This window comes from Pipra filicauda, unplaced genomic scaffold (genome assembly GCF_003945595.2).
Source record: "Pipra filicauda isolate LSUMZ 115617 unplaced genomic scaffold, ASM394559v2 scaffold772_size98030_pilon, whole genome shotgun sequence".
Taxonomy (NCBI): Eukaryota; Metazoa; Chordata; class Aves; order Passeriformes; family Pipridae; genus Pipra; species Pipra filicauda.
In genome coordinates this window covers 27,814-42,217 of record NW_024104945.1, presented here as the reverse complement: position 1 = coordinate 42,217, position 14,404 = coordinate 27,814, and the positions used below count along the sequence as shown (strand labels likewise).

Below are 14,404 nucleotides of genomic sequence, written 5' to 3'. Positions count from 1 at the left end.
AAGACAAATCTATCTGTCCATCTGCTACTTGTGGTAGAGCTAAACATGCCAACGCTGGATAAAATCTTGCAGCACTGCTGGTAAGGTTCCTCACAGTCCTCAGTTAAATACTTAATGGGAGCTATTAAGATTTGGCCTAAAGCTTGTGTTTACATTCTGAACTGAAAGGGCACCTCACAGAAATTCTGTTCAGAATAAAAGGAATCTCTTTTTGAAAAGGAGATTATCTAAAACCTAAGTGGGAACCAGTTTTACCAGTCCTGCCTGGCAAAGGAAGGAGAGCAGAGGGTGGAGGATGGACAAAGAACAATGAGTCCAAGTGTTGGAAAGGGAACCTGTGAAGCTCTGCAGGTATATTCCTGAATTTGTCTGCGAAACAAAGATGGAAACAGAGAGACAAACCATGGGGGGAAAGGGAAAGAAGATTTGCAGTGTTGGTCTGTTGGAAAAACAAGGTGAGCCTTGTCTCTCTACCTGAGACAACGAATCATGAAATTCAGGGAAAGGACTTCAGAGAACAGAGCCTACAGAAAGGCTCTGAAGGAGGGCAGAAAGATGGATTGACACATTTAATTTCCCTAATAGTCAAATATTCCATTAATATTTTATATTTCTAAGGTTTATAGTACGTTAAATATAAGAATGGCATTTGTATGTGCAGTGCCATCTGAAAGACAGTATGTGCACCTGAGTCACTCATACAGGGCTGGAAGATTCGTTTTTGGAAAACCAAGCCATGATTCTGCTTTATAAATTTTTAAAAACTGATTTTTTTTTTTTTTTAAGTAAAGCAGGGAATCCCAGCAGGAGGGAGCTATTGGCACACAATGGAGATTTTTTGCAAGCCCATAGAAAAGCGAGAATTTTGGGAAATGGATCAAAGGCCAGTTTGGATTCAAGGCAGCCTAGTATTTAGGAAAACTGAATTTATCAACATCACTGTGTTTTTCAAATCCAGGTAATTGGATTTGGTAATTCTGCTATTGCCTTCAATAGGACCAGATGTCTACTTCTAGATTCTTATTCAGCCTAATTAGACCATTTTTACGGAAGCTGTGGAGATCCTACATCTAATGAGAAGGAGAATAATTTCCAGGTAACTAAATCTGGTGACTGTTTGGTTTGGAGACAGAAATTAACCACCTGATAAACAGAGACACCTCAGCGAAGAGCCTGAGGTGATCATGCAACACAGGGCCGTGCCATGTGAAAGGCAGAATTTCAGACTGCCTCAGCAAATAGAGGTTCTGGAGGAAAGAGCAGAGTCAGTTCAGACAAGGCTGTCAACTTTTTGATTTTTGGGATCTGCAGACTCAGTACTGGAGCAGGCTTGATCCCAGCAGAGACATTTTGATGTCCTTGCTATGGATCCTCACAGAGTCATCCATGATCTTGTGCCTCTCCATAGCTGCTTATTTTCATGCTTTGTATATTAATCCCAAACAATAGGGATTATTCATAACTGAGATGATCTCTTTTCATTGTCAAAAGTATTTTTGAGATAAATCAGAAATTCTGTGGTGATGTGATAAAAGGGCATCTACAGTAAGGAGAACAAGTTATGTAATACTTGAAGTTTTCCTCCTTTTAGGTGGAGTTTTGTTTAATACCTGTCATTCTACATCTGGGTTGAGGTTTAGGCAGAGCACCACCAGAAATACTTGACTGTATGGTGGGACAGGAGGAAGGAAAATAAGGTCACGTCTGGGAGAGTCACTTCTGATCTGTGATGGACACGTTTCCACTGATGTGTAAAGGCTTTGAACTATTCCAGAAACTTTCCATTTTTCTCAGTCAATAGAAGAGTCAGGAAAGAGGTGACCTTGTCGTGGTCGGTGAGGGAAGGGTCCCCTACGCACTCCATAGGGATCACTTAGTATACAATGCTGTTCATGTCCCCAGCACTTGGGCCATGAGCCCTGATGTGTCTGGGTGGCACCTGAGGATGCTGGACCTGAACCAAGAGCACCACCCAACTCCCACGCTGCCCTCAGGGGCAGAGCAGTTGCACAGGCTTGAAGCAGAATCAGCCCAAGGCTACTTTGGCTCTCAGTCAATTTTAACTTCCTTTTACAGTTGCCAGGAGGTGGGAGCCCTCTGTCAGCTAGAATTTGCACACAATGTTTATGCAATGTTTAACAGCCCCTTAGAGAGTTCATTACAAAATCACCAGCCATTTTCTGCAGGTGTACACTTTGTTTTTCTGAGCTTATCCATTTACAGGATAAGCAAAGTGATTTGTTATAGCAAATCACTTCTCAGGAAAAACCTTAAGCCAAGTTGACCTGAGTCCAGAGGGTCCCTATAACAGGTACAGAACTCTGATTTCTTTGCACATGGCAGTGGAAGGAGTAGGGAGAAGAGCCAAGGGAAGAAACTGCAATGAGGCGTTGGGGAACAGGATACCCAACCCAGCTTCAAACCCATCTGACTGAACAAGCCCTTCTGTTCTAAAGACATTCACCACAGAGGCTCTGCAGTGCTTATCTTTAAGTGCAATAGTACAGGCCAGGCACAGCTTCATGGTCCATATGTCTCTTTGGAGAAGCCTGCACTTGGGAGTGTTTTTTGGGATATACTTTCAACAAACAGTGAAAACTGAAATAAGAATAAGAAAGCTGAGGGTCTGTATTATTTAGCCCAGATGAGGTAATCTAACATGAGCCATACATTAGTTCATATTTCTGGTCTATTTCTGCCCTTCCACAGAAAATAAAAAATAAAAGAACACCACTTTGGTTTAGAAGTACTGAAAACCTTTATTAAGTTGTGAATTATTTTGGTCAAAGGATTAGGAAGGCAGATGTCATGGAAAAGTAATTTGAACATTTTTGAAACAAATAAATGCTGCTTAGAGCTCTAGGAACGTGTCACAGCACACATTTTATAGGGTTTGGGGATGATATTAAATGAAATAGCAGGGCTGAGGTCCAGGTCTGAGGTGGAAACTCCAGGTGGAGGCAGGAAGTTGAACCTCTGCAGAAGGCTGGTGAAGAAGAGGAAGAGCTCCATTTTGGCCAAAGTCTCCCCAGCACAGATCCTCCTCCCTGGAATAAAATAAGAGTCAGTGGGAGCTGCTTCTTCAATAGTTGGAAGAAAAGAAAAACCTTAAGCATCTCTTATTTGGAGAAAGGTCACTGGGAGTCCAGAACACCTGAAATGTCCTATCCCAGCTATGAATGAAGAACTTAGCAGCTTTTAAAGGTCTGTTGAGTAAAGAAGTGATCTTCAGAAGTATGATAACAAAGCCAACTGGTGGTGTTTTTTTTAGTTTTCCTTTGTCTAAATGCTTGCATTTTGGGGAGAAATGTATGGAAATGCAATCTGAATTCCTTAATTCTAGTTTTCAATAAAATCTGAATTTTTTTCTTCATTTTCAGATTTTTTTGTCTACTTGTCCCAATTTTTGAATTCCAGACCAACTGGTTGAGTCTAGACTTTGGCTCTGTTAGTCTATATATAGGCAATTTTTTATATTAAAATTTGTCAGAAAATTCCTTGGAAACTCACAAATGCTGGCCATAGTGGGACTGAGAGGGAAGGTGGGGGGCATATTCTATGGATATTCAAAAGTGCTGTAAATATAAATTTTTCTCAGTCCTGTTGAACTGCAGCAGCTTTTAAACTGCCTTTTAAACTCAGGTGTATGTCACACTCTGGGAAAGCCTCAAAAAACCTCAAAATGCAACCCCTTTCTGTTCTTTAATTTTACACAGAATTTGGGTTTTTATATGACAACTCCTCCCTGTTGTCACAGTATATGAAATCTTGAGCCAGCTGACATTATTCATGACTTTTTTAAAGGGGACATGGAAAAATGAAACAGGAAAGACATAGAAGCCACCTTTGCTGTGTGCTTTTTGTGGTCATAGACAGTGCAACTGGGTGTGGTAAGACTCAAACCCAAGACATTGAGAAGTTGTGGGCTACAGATTATAATGCGGATATATGTTGCCTAAACCATCATGGAATTTGCTGAAAACTTTCCTCATATTTAAAAAAGCACCACAAATTCTCATTTATATTTGTTCAGTGCTAACTGAGACAGCAATAACATCCAAAGGCTGGAGGAATTAGCAGCCATTTGGGAGTACTTGCTCTTATCAGGTGTCCCCTCAGAAATCTGTGAAACATGGGGTGTGAAATGGCCCCATTAAAAAGATCATATGGAGGCCAGGCTTCAGTAGCAAAAGGTGCAAGTAGCCCTTGCAAAAAGTAGTTACTTGCAATGACAGTAAATGGAAAAGAGGAAGCACCTGCTGAAAAGGGCATGAAAGCATCTTTCTTCACAAATTTCCCATTGGCATCGAGAAAGTGCTCAGGGTAGAACATGTCTGGTTTCTCCCACTGCGACTCGTCGCGCAGGACTGAGGTCAGCAAGGGGATGATGTAGGTTCCCTGCAAAACAGGACAGTGGAATTAATCCCTCGACAAATTCAGGAAGAAGAAATGTTAAAAAACAATCCTGTAGGCATCTCACCTTGGGAATGAAATAGCCTTTGAGGGTGACATCTGCAGCAGTCTCATGAGGCAGATCCAATGGCAGGATATTGGCAAACCTCTGGATTTCATGGACGACAGCATCTGTGTATGGCATCTGAGTTCGGTGCTCGATCCGTGGGGGGTTTGACCCTATCACTTGATCTATCTCTTCTTGGACCTTTCCTGAGGAAAGAATCAAGTATGAGAAAGAAACAAAGTCTCATTCATCCCTGAGACATCCTGTGCTTTATTGATGTAAAGTAGAAAAAGAAATGAAAATCATAAATTCTCCAAAAGTCTTTTTTTTCTATTTGGAAATAATGGAAGGTGAGCAGAATTTGATTTGAGTATTTGATTGTTTCTTTACGAACAAGAAACCTAAAGACTTTTTTTTGCGCCCTCTCTTCTGTCTAAAGTTCTTACTGTGCCCAACTGGAGTCTCAGAAATCCATTTTGACTCCAAACAGCCCTGTATTATCAACTGGAATGGAGATGTCAGACAAAGGGCAATTCCCTGAATCTTCTCAGGTATCTGATACCTCAGTACGGTCCATTTAACATCTGCACAGGCCTTTGGTTTATCAACAGCCCATTTCTGAGGGAAACCTGGAACAATTTCGTTGCCCTACACAGGACAGCTCGTGTCTTATTAATTAATGAGATTTTCCTGAGCAAAGGGCCTGGTCTGTATGAACTCTGTTTATAATCTGTGGTAGATTTGGCCAGTGTGTCCCTCACTGGGTCTGGACCACAGGGCACAGCATTACCTAGACTATAATTGATGGGAAATCTTGGCTTTTTGTACTGTGTATTAACAGATGTGTTGACCCTCCAACCTCACATTTGGTTCCTAATGCCCTGAGTGTAACAGTATCTGTCATAAAACCACTTACTCTGAATTTCAGGGTATTTTAGCATCAGCAGAAAGCCCCAATATAGTGTGGTGGAAATTGTCTCAACACCAGCAGTAAACAAATTGCTCATCAAGCTTAGCAAGTTGCCATTGTGGAAGTAACCATTGGTAGTGGATTTCTCCTGAAAAAAGTGGTTGAGATAAAAGGGTGAAAACTTAAAGCTTTCCATGTGAGAATGCAATTTATGTAGAAAAACATTTACTAAGAAGTAAATACTGTATTTTAAAATGAGTATGAAAGGCAAAGAAGAGCTTTGGGCTTGTACCTGGAGAATAATGCTGACCTAGGTTTTATATTCTGCATGATCTCTGTATTTACTGGGGCCAGCTGCAAAGGGAGCTGCTTTCTCTATGGAGAAGGTAACCCAGATATATTAGAGACCCCAAATAAGAGTCCCAGTAAAGCCCAGGTAGTGATTTTATTCTGTGATGAGTTATGTTCTTGAAAGAGCCAGAAAGTCTGGGACAACAGAGAAAGCAGATTAAAAAAAGAGGCAGCCTCTGTAAATATATGGATACAGTCTGAAGGAAATAAATAAGAATAAATGTTTGCTGAATAAAAGGGGTTGGAACTGCAACAGAGTGAAGTATCTGTTCAACTCTATCATTTTGTTGTATGTGTTTTGTCGAAGATAGATTTCCTAAAGAAATTTAGCTGTAATTATAAGGACTGGAAGGAAGTTGTGTCTTCATAGAACCATAAAGGTTGGAATGAATGAGAAAAATTTCAGTTACCTCCTGCTGCTTAACCAGGAAAGCATCGATAAGGCTTCTTTGGTCATTTTTGTCCAGGTTTTTGAGATGTTCTAGAAAAGTAACTTTTACATAATCATGGAATTCATCCCTGTTTTGGAGAAGAGTCTTGTTAGCCCTTAGCAGGAATCCAAGGTATGGGAAGATGTTGTACATCTGCAAGAGTGGAAGTTGTTAGAATTTACCAGCCAGAGGTCTGAAAACACTACAGAACCAAATTAGTGATATTGTGCCCATTTTGCAGATACAAAGACGAAAACTTAACATTAATATTTTGTTCTTTAGAATATGAAAAACTAATTCATGGTAGATAATCCATCAGGGACCACCGAATACAAGGAAAATTCTCAGCCCCAAATTATTATTTTGCAGAAGTAGTGTTGATGTCAGACTCAAACAGCTGCAAGTTACCACCACGGAGATGGAAATATTGTCCAGCAACTTTTTTTCCTGTTTTAACTAGCTTTACCACTAACTCTCTTTTATTTTTCAAAGCCTAAAGGAACAGAAATTAATCTGGTGTGAGGCAGCATTGCATGCAAGTATCAGAGAATATTTATTACTCCTTAGCACTCTTCAAACTATAGTTTAAGTTTGTTTTTGAGAGACTGGGAGTTTGATTGTTGGCTTCAAGATTTCCAGACTGTCTCCCAAGCTTTGTTTTGCACAAGAAATTGCTCTGTAAACCTATTATCTCCCAAAGTCTTAGATTTGCCTGTTTAACAGAAGACACTCACTACCAGTATTGCTACTTTCCCATGGAATCCAGTGGAAAAGCAACGTTAGTATGTTTATCATTACCGTGACCAAAGGTTTCCCAGCAAGCCTCACGCTTTCATTGGTCAGATTTAGAAGTCTCACAAATCTGGAGTCTTTGTAGTCAAATCGTTTTCCAAGTAATATTGACACAATTATGTTGGCAACTGCTGCATTAATTATTTTACTGGCGTCAAAGGGCTTTCCTATACAATGAACAAAAGAATGTGTTATGTTGTGGCAAGAGATGTAATTTGTAAATGTAAATGTAATACTAATTATTGCTATTTATTTCCTATGATTGATTGCCGTTATTGATCATCATTCAATGCCAGAATACCATGCAATGACACAAAAATGCCAGAGGAGCCAAATCTATCAAATTCATTCAGCCTGTAGTACATTTCTTAAAAAGATCTGAACTTCAGAAGGTTCAGAAGGACTCTGGGTCCTTTAGCAAAACCTTAGAGGTGGCACTGGAAGAGATTTCCCAGAGAAGCTGTGGCTGCCCCACCCCTGGAAGTGTTCAAGGCTGGGTTGGAGCAGCCTGGGATAGTGGGAGGTGTCCCTGCCCATGGCATGAGACCATGAGATGGTCCTTAAGGTCCCTTTCAACCCGAAGCATCCCATGATTCCATGTTTCTACAGGTTTGAAGAATGAATCACCCACCCACCTTGTTGTGAGGCGATGGTGTCTCCCAGGTACCCGTATTCCTCCACAATTCGATCCTCAATGGCCCTTTTCCCCATCCCAAAGTCTCGTAAGGTTGTGAGAGTAAATCTTCGCATCACCTTCCAGTTTTCACCATGGGCAAAAACAACCCCTGACACGAAGAGAACGTTTCAAGGTGGCAGAAGATTAGAAATAACTGATTTTTCTAGACACAGAATGGAGCTGTTTAGTAGTAGTCACTTTTAAAACCTAACTTCTGTCTGAGTCAAAACAACTTTGTCTTAAGTATTGTCAGTCCTCAACAATAGTTTTGTTGCACAAAAAAAAAGATAACTATTTAAGATGTAGCTAATCAAATCTTAAGAAGAGTATATATCCTAAGAGACACTTGTCACTGAAAGAAAGATGGCATTGGAAATTCAAGTTCAAACCACTGATCATCATAGTTTGGAAGTGGAATTGAACTGAGATCTCATGTGTCTGATGATTTCTGGACAAAACTGACGAGGCACAAATGTCTTTAAAATTCAGGTAGTATCTTAAAACTTCCTCAATCAGGTTTTTCTTTCCACTGAAATTTTTACACCAATATAACTAATGACTTCAGCTATATTTTTTCTCTAAAGAAAAAAATAAAGTGAAAAGAAAGGTTAAGTGCATAATATGTTCAAAAAAATACAGCTGTTAAAATGTGCACAGAATTATTCCTGACTTTGCCCAAGGGTGTAGTTTTTGGAGATGTAAATATGAAACTCTCATGCTAAATTAGAATGAAGCTTCGGTATGAAATTCCCATTTTGAAACCCAGCTCAGTGTACAGTATGTCCCCTTTTAAAATAGATCCCCAATTCTGTTTGTGTTCCATTCTGTTACCATATTCAGAAAAACCACAAGTCCAGAGCCATGTCATGAGAGCTAGAAATGCTTCTATGGCCTGGATGCCCTGTTCTAGATCCTGAAATTGTCACAATATCCACTATCTGTTGCTGTGGTTATTTTTAGAGTTGTGGCTGGTTTGTTGTCACTGTCAGTAGTTTCAACTTTGAATAAATCCACTGAAGTCAATGGCATTGCTCCCTATTTCCAATGCCTTGTGTGGCCTCTGATCCAAAGTGATATCCCAGCTCCCTGCTTTGTCTACAGGAAGGAAAAAAAGTTGAACAAGTCAAGCTGACAAAGGAAAAATAAAACCAACTTACCATTTCCTTTGGTCAAATCTTCAAAGACTGGGATTTTAGGTCTCTCTGCAAATGCATCTGCCTGGTTTACAAGAGCTTCCTTCACTGTCTCATACCCAGAAATCACAACTACTTTCCTGTGCCCCATCTGAACACTGAAGACTGGGCCATATTCCTTTGACAGCTGTCAGGAGAAAAGAACAGGGATTTACAGACTTTACAGCTTATGAAGAAATTCACCCTTTCAGTGCTGCTTATTTCCCTGTCCTGCTTCTGAATTTCTGCCATGTTAAATATTTTCCCAAGTCCAGGGAAAGAGAATTGATTTCTATAATGTGAATGTGCCAGACATTGTGATGGTTAATGACTAAATGGCACAGTTGGGAGTGGAGCCCCACTGTGCTAAAGTAAGCAGAAGTGTCAACCCTAGATCAGCAAAGGATTATGCTGACAGCTCTGTTTTCCCTCAGAAACCCCTCTAAATTTGTTTTTTACTCATGTTTTCATACTTATTTATATGCTATTGTGTTTCTTGTGTTCACGGGCTAAACCTGTTCAAACCTTTGCTACCATTATTGCATAACCCCCCCCTTCCCCCCAAAAAAAAACCCACTTTTGTTTTCTGGGCCAGGATTTAGCATTAGGTAAATTCACAGTTTTTATACATGACTATATCTTCCACGAATCTGTTTTGGAGACACCTTTTTAGCTGGTACAGGTAGATTTATTTTTATATAACTCATTGTTCCTAATTCTACTGACAATTGGAGGGGGTTTTCCTGACTGTCCTTATTTTCTTCTGTGTTTGCAGAAAGAAACAGAAAACAGCTATTTAGCAACAATGTGGAAAATGTTCAGCAACTGGTAAGTGAGTAGAGCCAACTATATATGAAATAAGAGGAGCAGTGACACATATCTGAATTATCCTCATCAGAGAAACAACCTCCTGCATTAGCGTGGAATCACTGGATTACAGCAGAGACACGTTGGTTCTGTTGGCCTGAAAACACATGGAATTTGCTTTTGTCAACATGATTAGGCTGTACTGGATAGCTACAGTGATATTCTAGATTGTGCATCTAAGCAATCTTTTGATTTGTGGATGCAACATCCAGATTTGTAGGTGCAAATATCCCTTTTGAAATCATCAGCAAGGAGGACGTGTAATTGCAATGTCTAAATGGAAAAAACTCTATGAAAGGAGCAGGTTCATTGAAGTCTTCTGACTCAAAGTCAGGAAAGCCCTGCAATAAACTGGGTGGAGAAAGTACTAGAAGAAAAACAAAAGGTTTATTATTCTGGCAACTGTTGGCCCTGAATATTAAGTGTATATAGTTATCTTCAGCTTTTGGGGAAAGAAGGAGGAAAGAGAAATGAGAAAGTTTTCTGAATCAGTGAAGGCAAGAAGCTCCAGTAAGGTCCAGACACATCAATCAGCGGAAAGCAGAGGGAGTTAGACCACATATCAAAATCACTCCTTATTCAGTTGCCTTTTCCTCAAAATTATCACAAAAATAAGGTGGGCCCTTGTTATTAATTTGAGAGTTGTTTAAGGCTGAAACCTGGATGCATGAAGCTGCATGGAGTAAATATTACAGTAAAGAACAAATCTTTCTGCATTCAAAGTTTTCTACTCAAATAACCATCTCCTGTCCCTTGCTAAAGGATCATCCATGGATACAACATGTCAGGGACAGTAGGAGAAACTCTCTGACATCTTGGACTATGGGCTCAGTGATATGTGTAGTTATGGGACCAATAGAAAAGAAAATTATTACCTGTATATAAGTCCTGTAGGGTCTCTTCAAATCAAATAAATGAAGGTTTCCAATTATAGGTAATGCTCTTGGTCCTGGAGGAAAATTCTTTCTCCGGTTGTTGTCCCAGAAACCTGCTATTTTCAAAATGTATAGAAAAACCAGGATGAACACTAAACCAACGGAAGTGCTGCTGCTCCAGTCCATCTCTGTTCAACAAAGTGTTTGCCACAGAAAAGAGAAAATGTGGACTCTGAATCTCTGTCCTCCTGCAAAAATTTCCCTTTGGAGACTTCTGTGTTAGTCCGTAAACCTCTTTCCCAGATACTTTTCTTGCAATTTGTGACTGGTTTAGTTCTCTCCCTCTGTGCTATACCTCAGCAGGGTACAGAGGCAGGTAAATGTTTGCTAGCCAAGTGTGTGACTGGGTGAGAGTATAGCTCAGTGTCCGAGTATGAAAGTCCAAGAACATGGTCTTTGACCTGGTTTTTGGTATAAAAGTCATAAACTCTGTACACTGTCCTGGTTACTGATTAATTAAGTTTTTGTCATTAGTACAGATACAGCCTTGATACCCTGAGAACTGAAATCAAGATGCCACTGCCCAAGGGAGTAGTGCACAGACTTATTTTTTTAAAATACCTAGGAATTGGCATAACTTTGCTTCCATTGAATTCACTGAGAATTTCAAGTCACAGAATCATGGAATGATTGAGATTGGAGGGGACTTTGGAATTTGTCTGGTCCAAGCCCATTCCTCAAGCAGGGCCATCAAGAGTCAGTTGTCCTAGACTATGTCCAGACAGATTTTGAATATCTCCAAGGTCCTAAACAATTCTAGGATTCTAAGGAGAGAGACTCCACAACCTTCTGGGCAACCTGGAGTGCTCGATCATTCTCACAGCAAAAAAGTATTTCCTGATGTTCAGAGGAACCTCCCCTGTTTCAGTGTGTGCCCATGGCCTCTGGTCCTGTCACTGGGCACACATTGAGAAGAGTCTGGCTCTGACTTATTTGAACCTTCCTCCAGGTGTTTATACAGACTGATAAGATCCCCCTGAACCTTCTCTAGGCTAAACAGTCCAATCTCTCTGTGTTTCCTTGTATAAGAGATGCTGCAGTTCCTTCAGCATCTTTGTGGCCCTTTGCTGGACTCTCTTCAGTCTGTCCATACCTCTTTCTTATTGGGGATCCCAGAACTGGACACCTCATTGAGAAAAGATGTCCTCTGTTGGGTGAGAAAAGAGGGCTGAGGTACAGTCTGACTCATGTCTTAGACTTTAAGAGAGTTGAGCAGCAGAGAGGGAGTTGTTAGAAGAAGCAGCAGTGGAGAAGAAACCATCCAGGTCTTTCACTGAGACTGGCCAGAGAAGCTGAGCCACAGCCTGAAGAACAGTCTTTGAAAGAGTTTCTAGTAGAAGTCTAGAGCCCTAAATTGTACATGGCCTTGAGGCAAGAAGGTGAAGGCTGTATGAAGGGAGGTGCCCAGGCTCTTATCTCCTAAAAGCATCAGGATCCCTGCAGAGATATGACCAGAGGCAGAGGAGAGGAGTCAGCCCCTGGGGATGCAGGTGCAGAGACCTAGAGGAAAAGTGCCCTGGCACATGGCTGGGAGCCTGGAAAAGGAGCTCCAACAAGCCTGCTCTTGTACTGCCTTACCCTGAGTCTGCTACTGTCCCAGGGTCTCTGAAAGACCAAGACATTTCACCTACCTGGAATGTGTCCTGGAAAAAGTCCAGGGCATGTGTCCAGCTGATTGCCAGTTGGCCTGATTCTACTCCACCTTCCCAGATGGGGTAAAAAGGCACAGAGAATGTCAGTCTTTCCACATATATCCGGAATTTAATTAACAACGAGGAGCTGAGGGGTGACTGAAAGGTGAACTTCTGCAGGAAGGCTTGTGATGAAGAGGAAGAGCTCTCTTTTGGCAAGACTCTCACAATGCATACTTTTTTAACAGGTTGATCCCACTGAGAAAGAAAGAAGGCTATACATCCTCAAGAAATGTCAAACAAATACAGTTGGCCATCTGATCATTAAATTCATGCATTTAATCAGCAACGGATTTGAATACAAATATGAAAAGAAATTTTATAAGCAAATATTCAGCCAATGGCTTTAAAATAAATTTGCCTTTCAATAATGAAATACAAAGATACTGCTCTGACAGAGCTGAAGAACTGTAAAACAATCTTCAAATTATGATCATCCACTGGTGTTTTGACAATAAGCTTGACCTTTGGTTAGTTTAAATAAGATATCATTAAAGTTTTTATTTGCTTAAAAAAATAAACCTTATTTAAGCTTTTTTAACGTAAAAACTAACATGTCAAGGTAAGAACAAAGGTCAGTCAGAAGACTATGATCATAAACCTTGAATTTAGAGCAGATGCAGCAGTTTGTTTTCCTCCTTAGCCAGTGAGGTGCCAAAGTTCTCCAGTAACTTGGAAGTTGAAGAACTGACTCAGGGTGTTTAAAGTTTTGATTAACTGGGAAATAACCAACCAAAGAAAATATCCTAAGACAGAGAACCAAATATGGAGAGAAAAGGTGAGCATACTCTTCAGGCACATACATGGGAAAGTGACATGAAGCTGTGAATGATCTATCTCCCTCCTCTGTTTTTTTGAGAGAACCTGAATGACTGATTTCTCTGGGACAGGAAACTTCTGAGAAAAAAAGGCAGAGGACAATAATGAGTTCTTGAAGGACGAGGGTCTGGATTACTATGGAGAGATTATAAGGAGAACTGGAGAACCAGACTGCACTTAACTGTTGAGGGCATCATTGAGGCTCATTAGGCTCACTAGGCTCCCAGGGTTCCCTCTGAACACTCACCACTGGAAGGGACCATAGACTTGGATTTCCACCTGACTATAATTCTGGAATGTGAGTGGTACTTCTTCACTCAGGCATTCCTGGGTGGTCAACACTCAGAATCAGTGAAATTACCTCACCTCTGTAAGGTGAAAGAAAGACCCTCTGAATCCCCAAAGAAGATTTTGAGGGGTGACATTCCTGTATTGAATATAAGATTTTTAAAGGCTGTCTACGTATGGAATATTTTTGAAGTACTTCAATACTTTGCAAATTATACAAAATCCCTTCTAAAATATCTACATATGCAATATTTACATTGTTAAATACCTTCTCCATTTTTACAAATATGATTGTGTGAAAGCTTTGAAAGGATAAAGCATATTTTATAGCCAACAAGGTAGAACAGAGTCAATTGCTGTACATCTGCAAAAGAGCATATCTGAACTGAAGTGTATTACAACAAATGTGTTTTCATCTATAGGTAGAAATGTGGCATATATAGCAGTATACAGCTGATATAACATGAGACAACCCTGACTAGTATCTTTCTAAAGTTTTTGAAGGAAAAATACATCAGCAGAACTGAAAACATATGTGCTATTTTATATGAGAGGAGTTTTTCTCTTTAGTCTGATGAGTCAGACTTGAAATAAGATGCTAATATAAATAAAGTCTTTAAAGTTCACCCACTTTAGCTTGTTCTTCTGAGACATCAGTGGTAGCTTTCCATGTCCAAATAATGCACTGAAGTGTTCCTTCTGCTAGATTTCCCATCCATTGCTTCTCCCTGGATTACTCCATACACATGGGCACAGATGTGGGGTGTGACTCTGCTTCTGGCTACTCTCATCTTGTAGGGTTCCTTCAGCTCCCTCCATTTTTCTCTCTCTTAGCTGAGCAGCCACTGTCATTACTTCTCAGGTTGAGTTAATTTACATTAATTTAGCTTCAATTTTCTTCTTTCTGCTTTCTCTTGCTTTAGGAGACAGTGACTTCAAAGTCAGTGACTCACCACATGGAAGTCCTCTCTGAGTCTTCTGTAGGTTGGACATGGTTTCTTTCTGATCAGTTC

The 14,404-nt window shown here is 40.3% G+C and overlaps 1 protein-coding gene across 1 annotated transcript; it reads right to left on the bottom strand.

Moving 5' to 3' along the window:
• Nucleotides 1-2,738: 2,738 nt before the first annotated feature.
• Nucleotides 2,739-10,927, bottom strand: LOC113994058 (cytochrome P450 2K6-like). Its single transcript, XM_039389814.1, has 9 exons — nt 10,534-10,927; nt 8,777-8,939; nt 7,579-7,728; nt 6,950-7,110; nt 6,131-6,304; nt 5,376-5,517; nt 4,481-4,665; nt 4,257-4,398; nt 2,739-3,047 (listed from the first exon to the last, which is right to left on the bottom strand). The coding sequence occupies exons 1-9, from the start codon at nt 10,717-10,719 to the stop codon at nt 2,860-2,862; spliced, it is 1,491 nt and encodes a 496-aa protein (XP_039245748.1). The 5' UTR covers nt 10,720-10,927; the 3' UTR covers nt 2,739-2,859.
• Nucleotides 10,928-14,404: the final 3,477 nt, after the last annotated feature.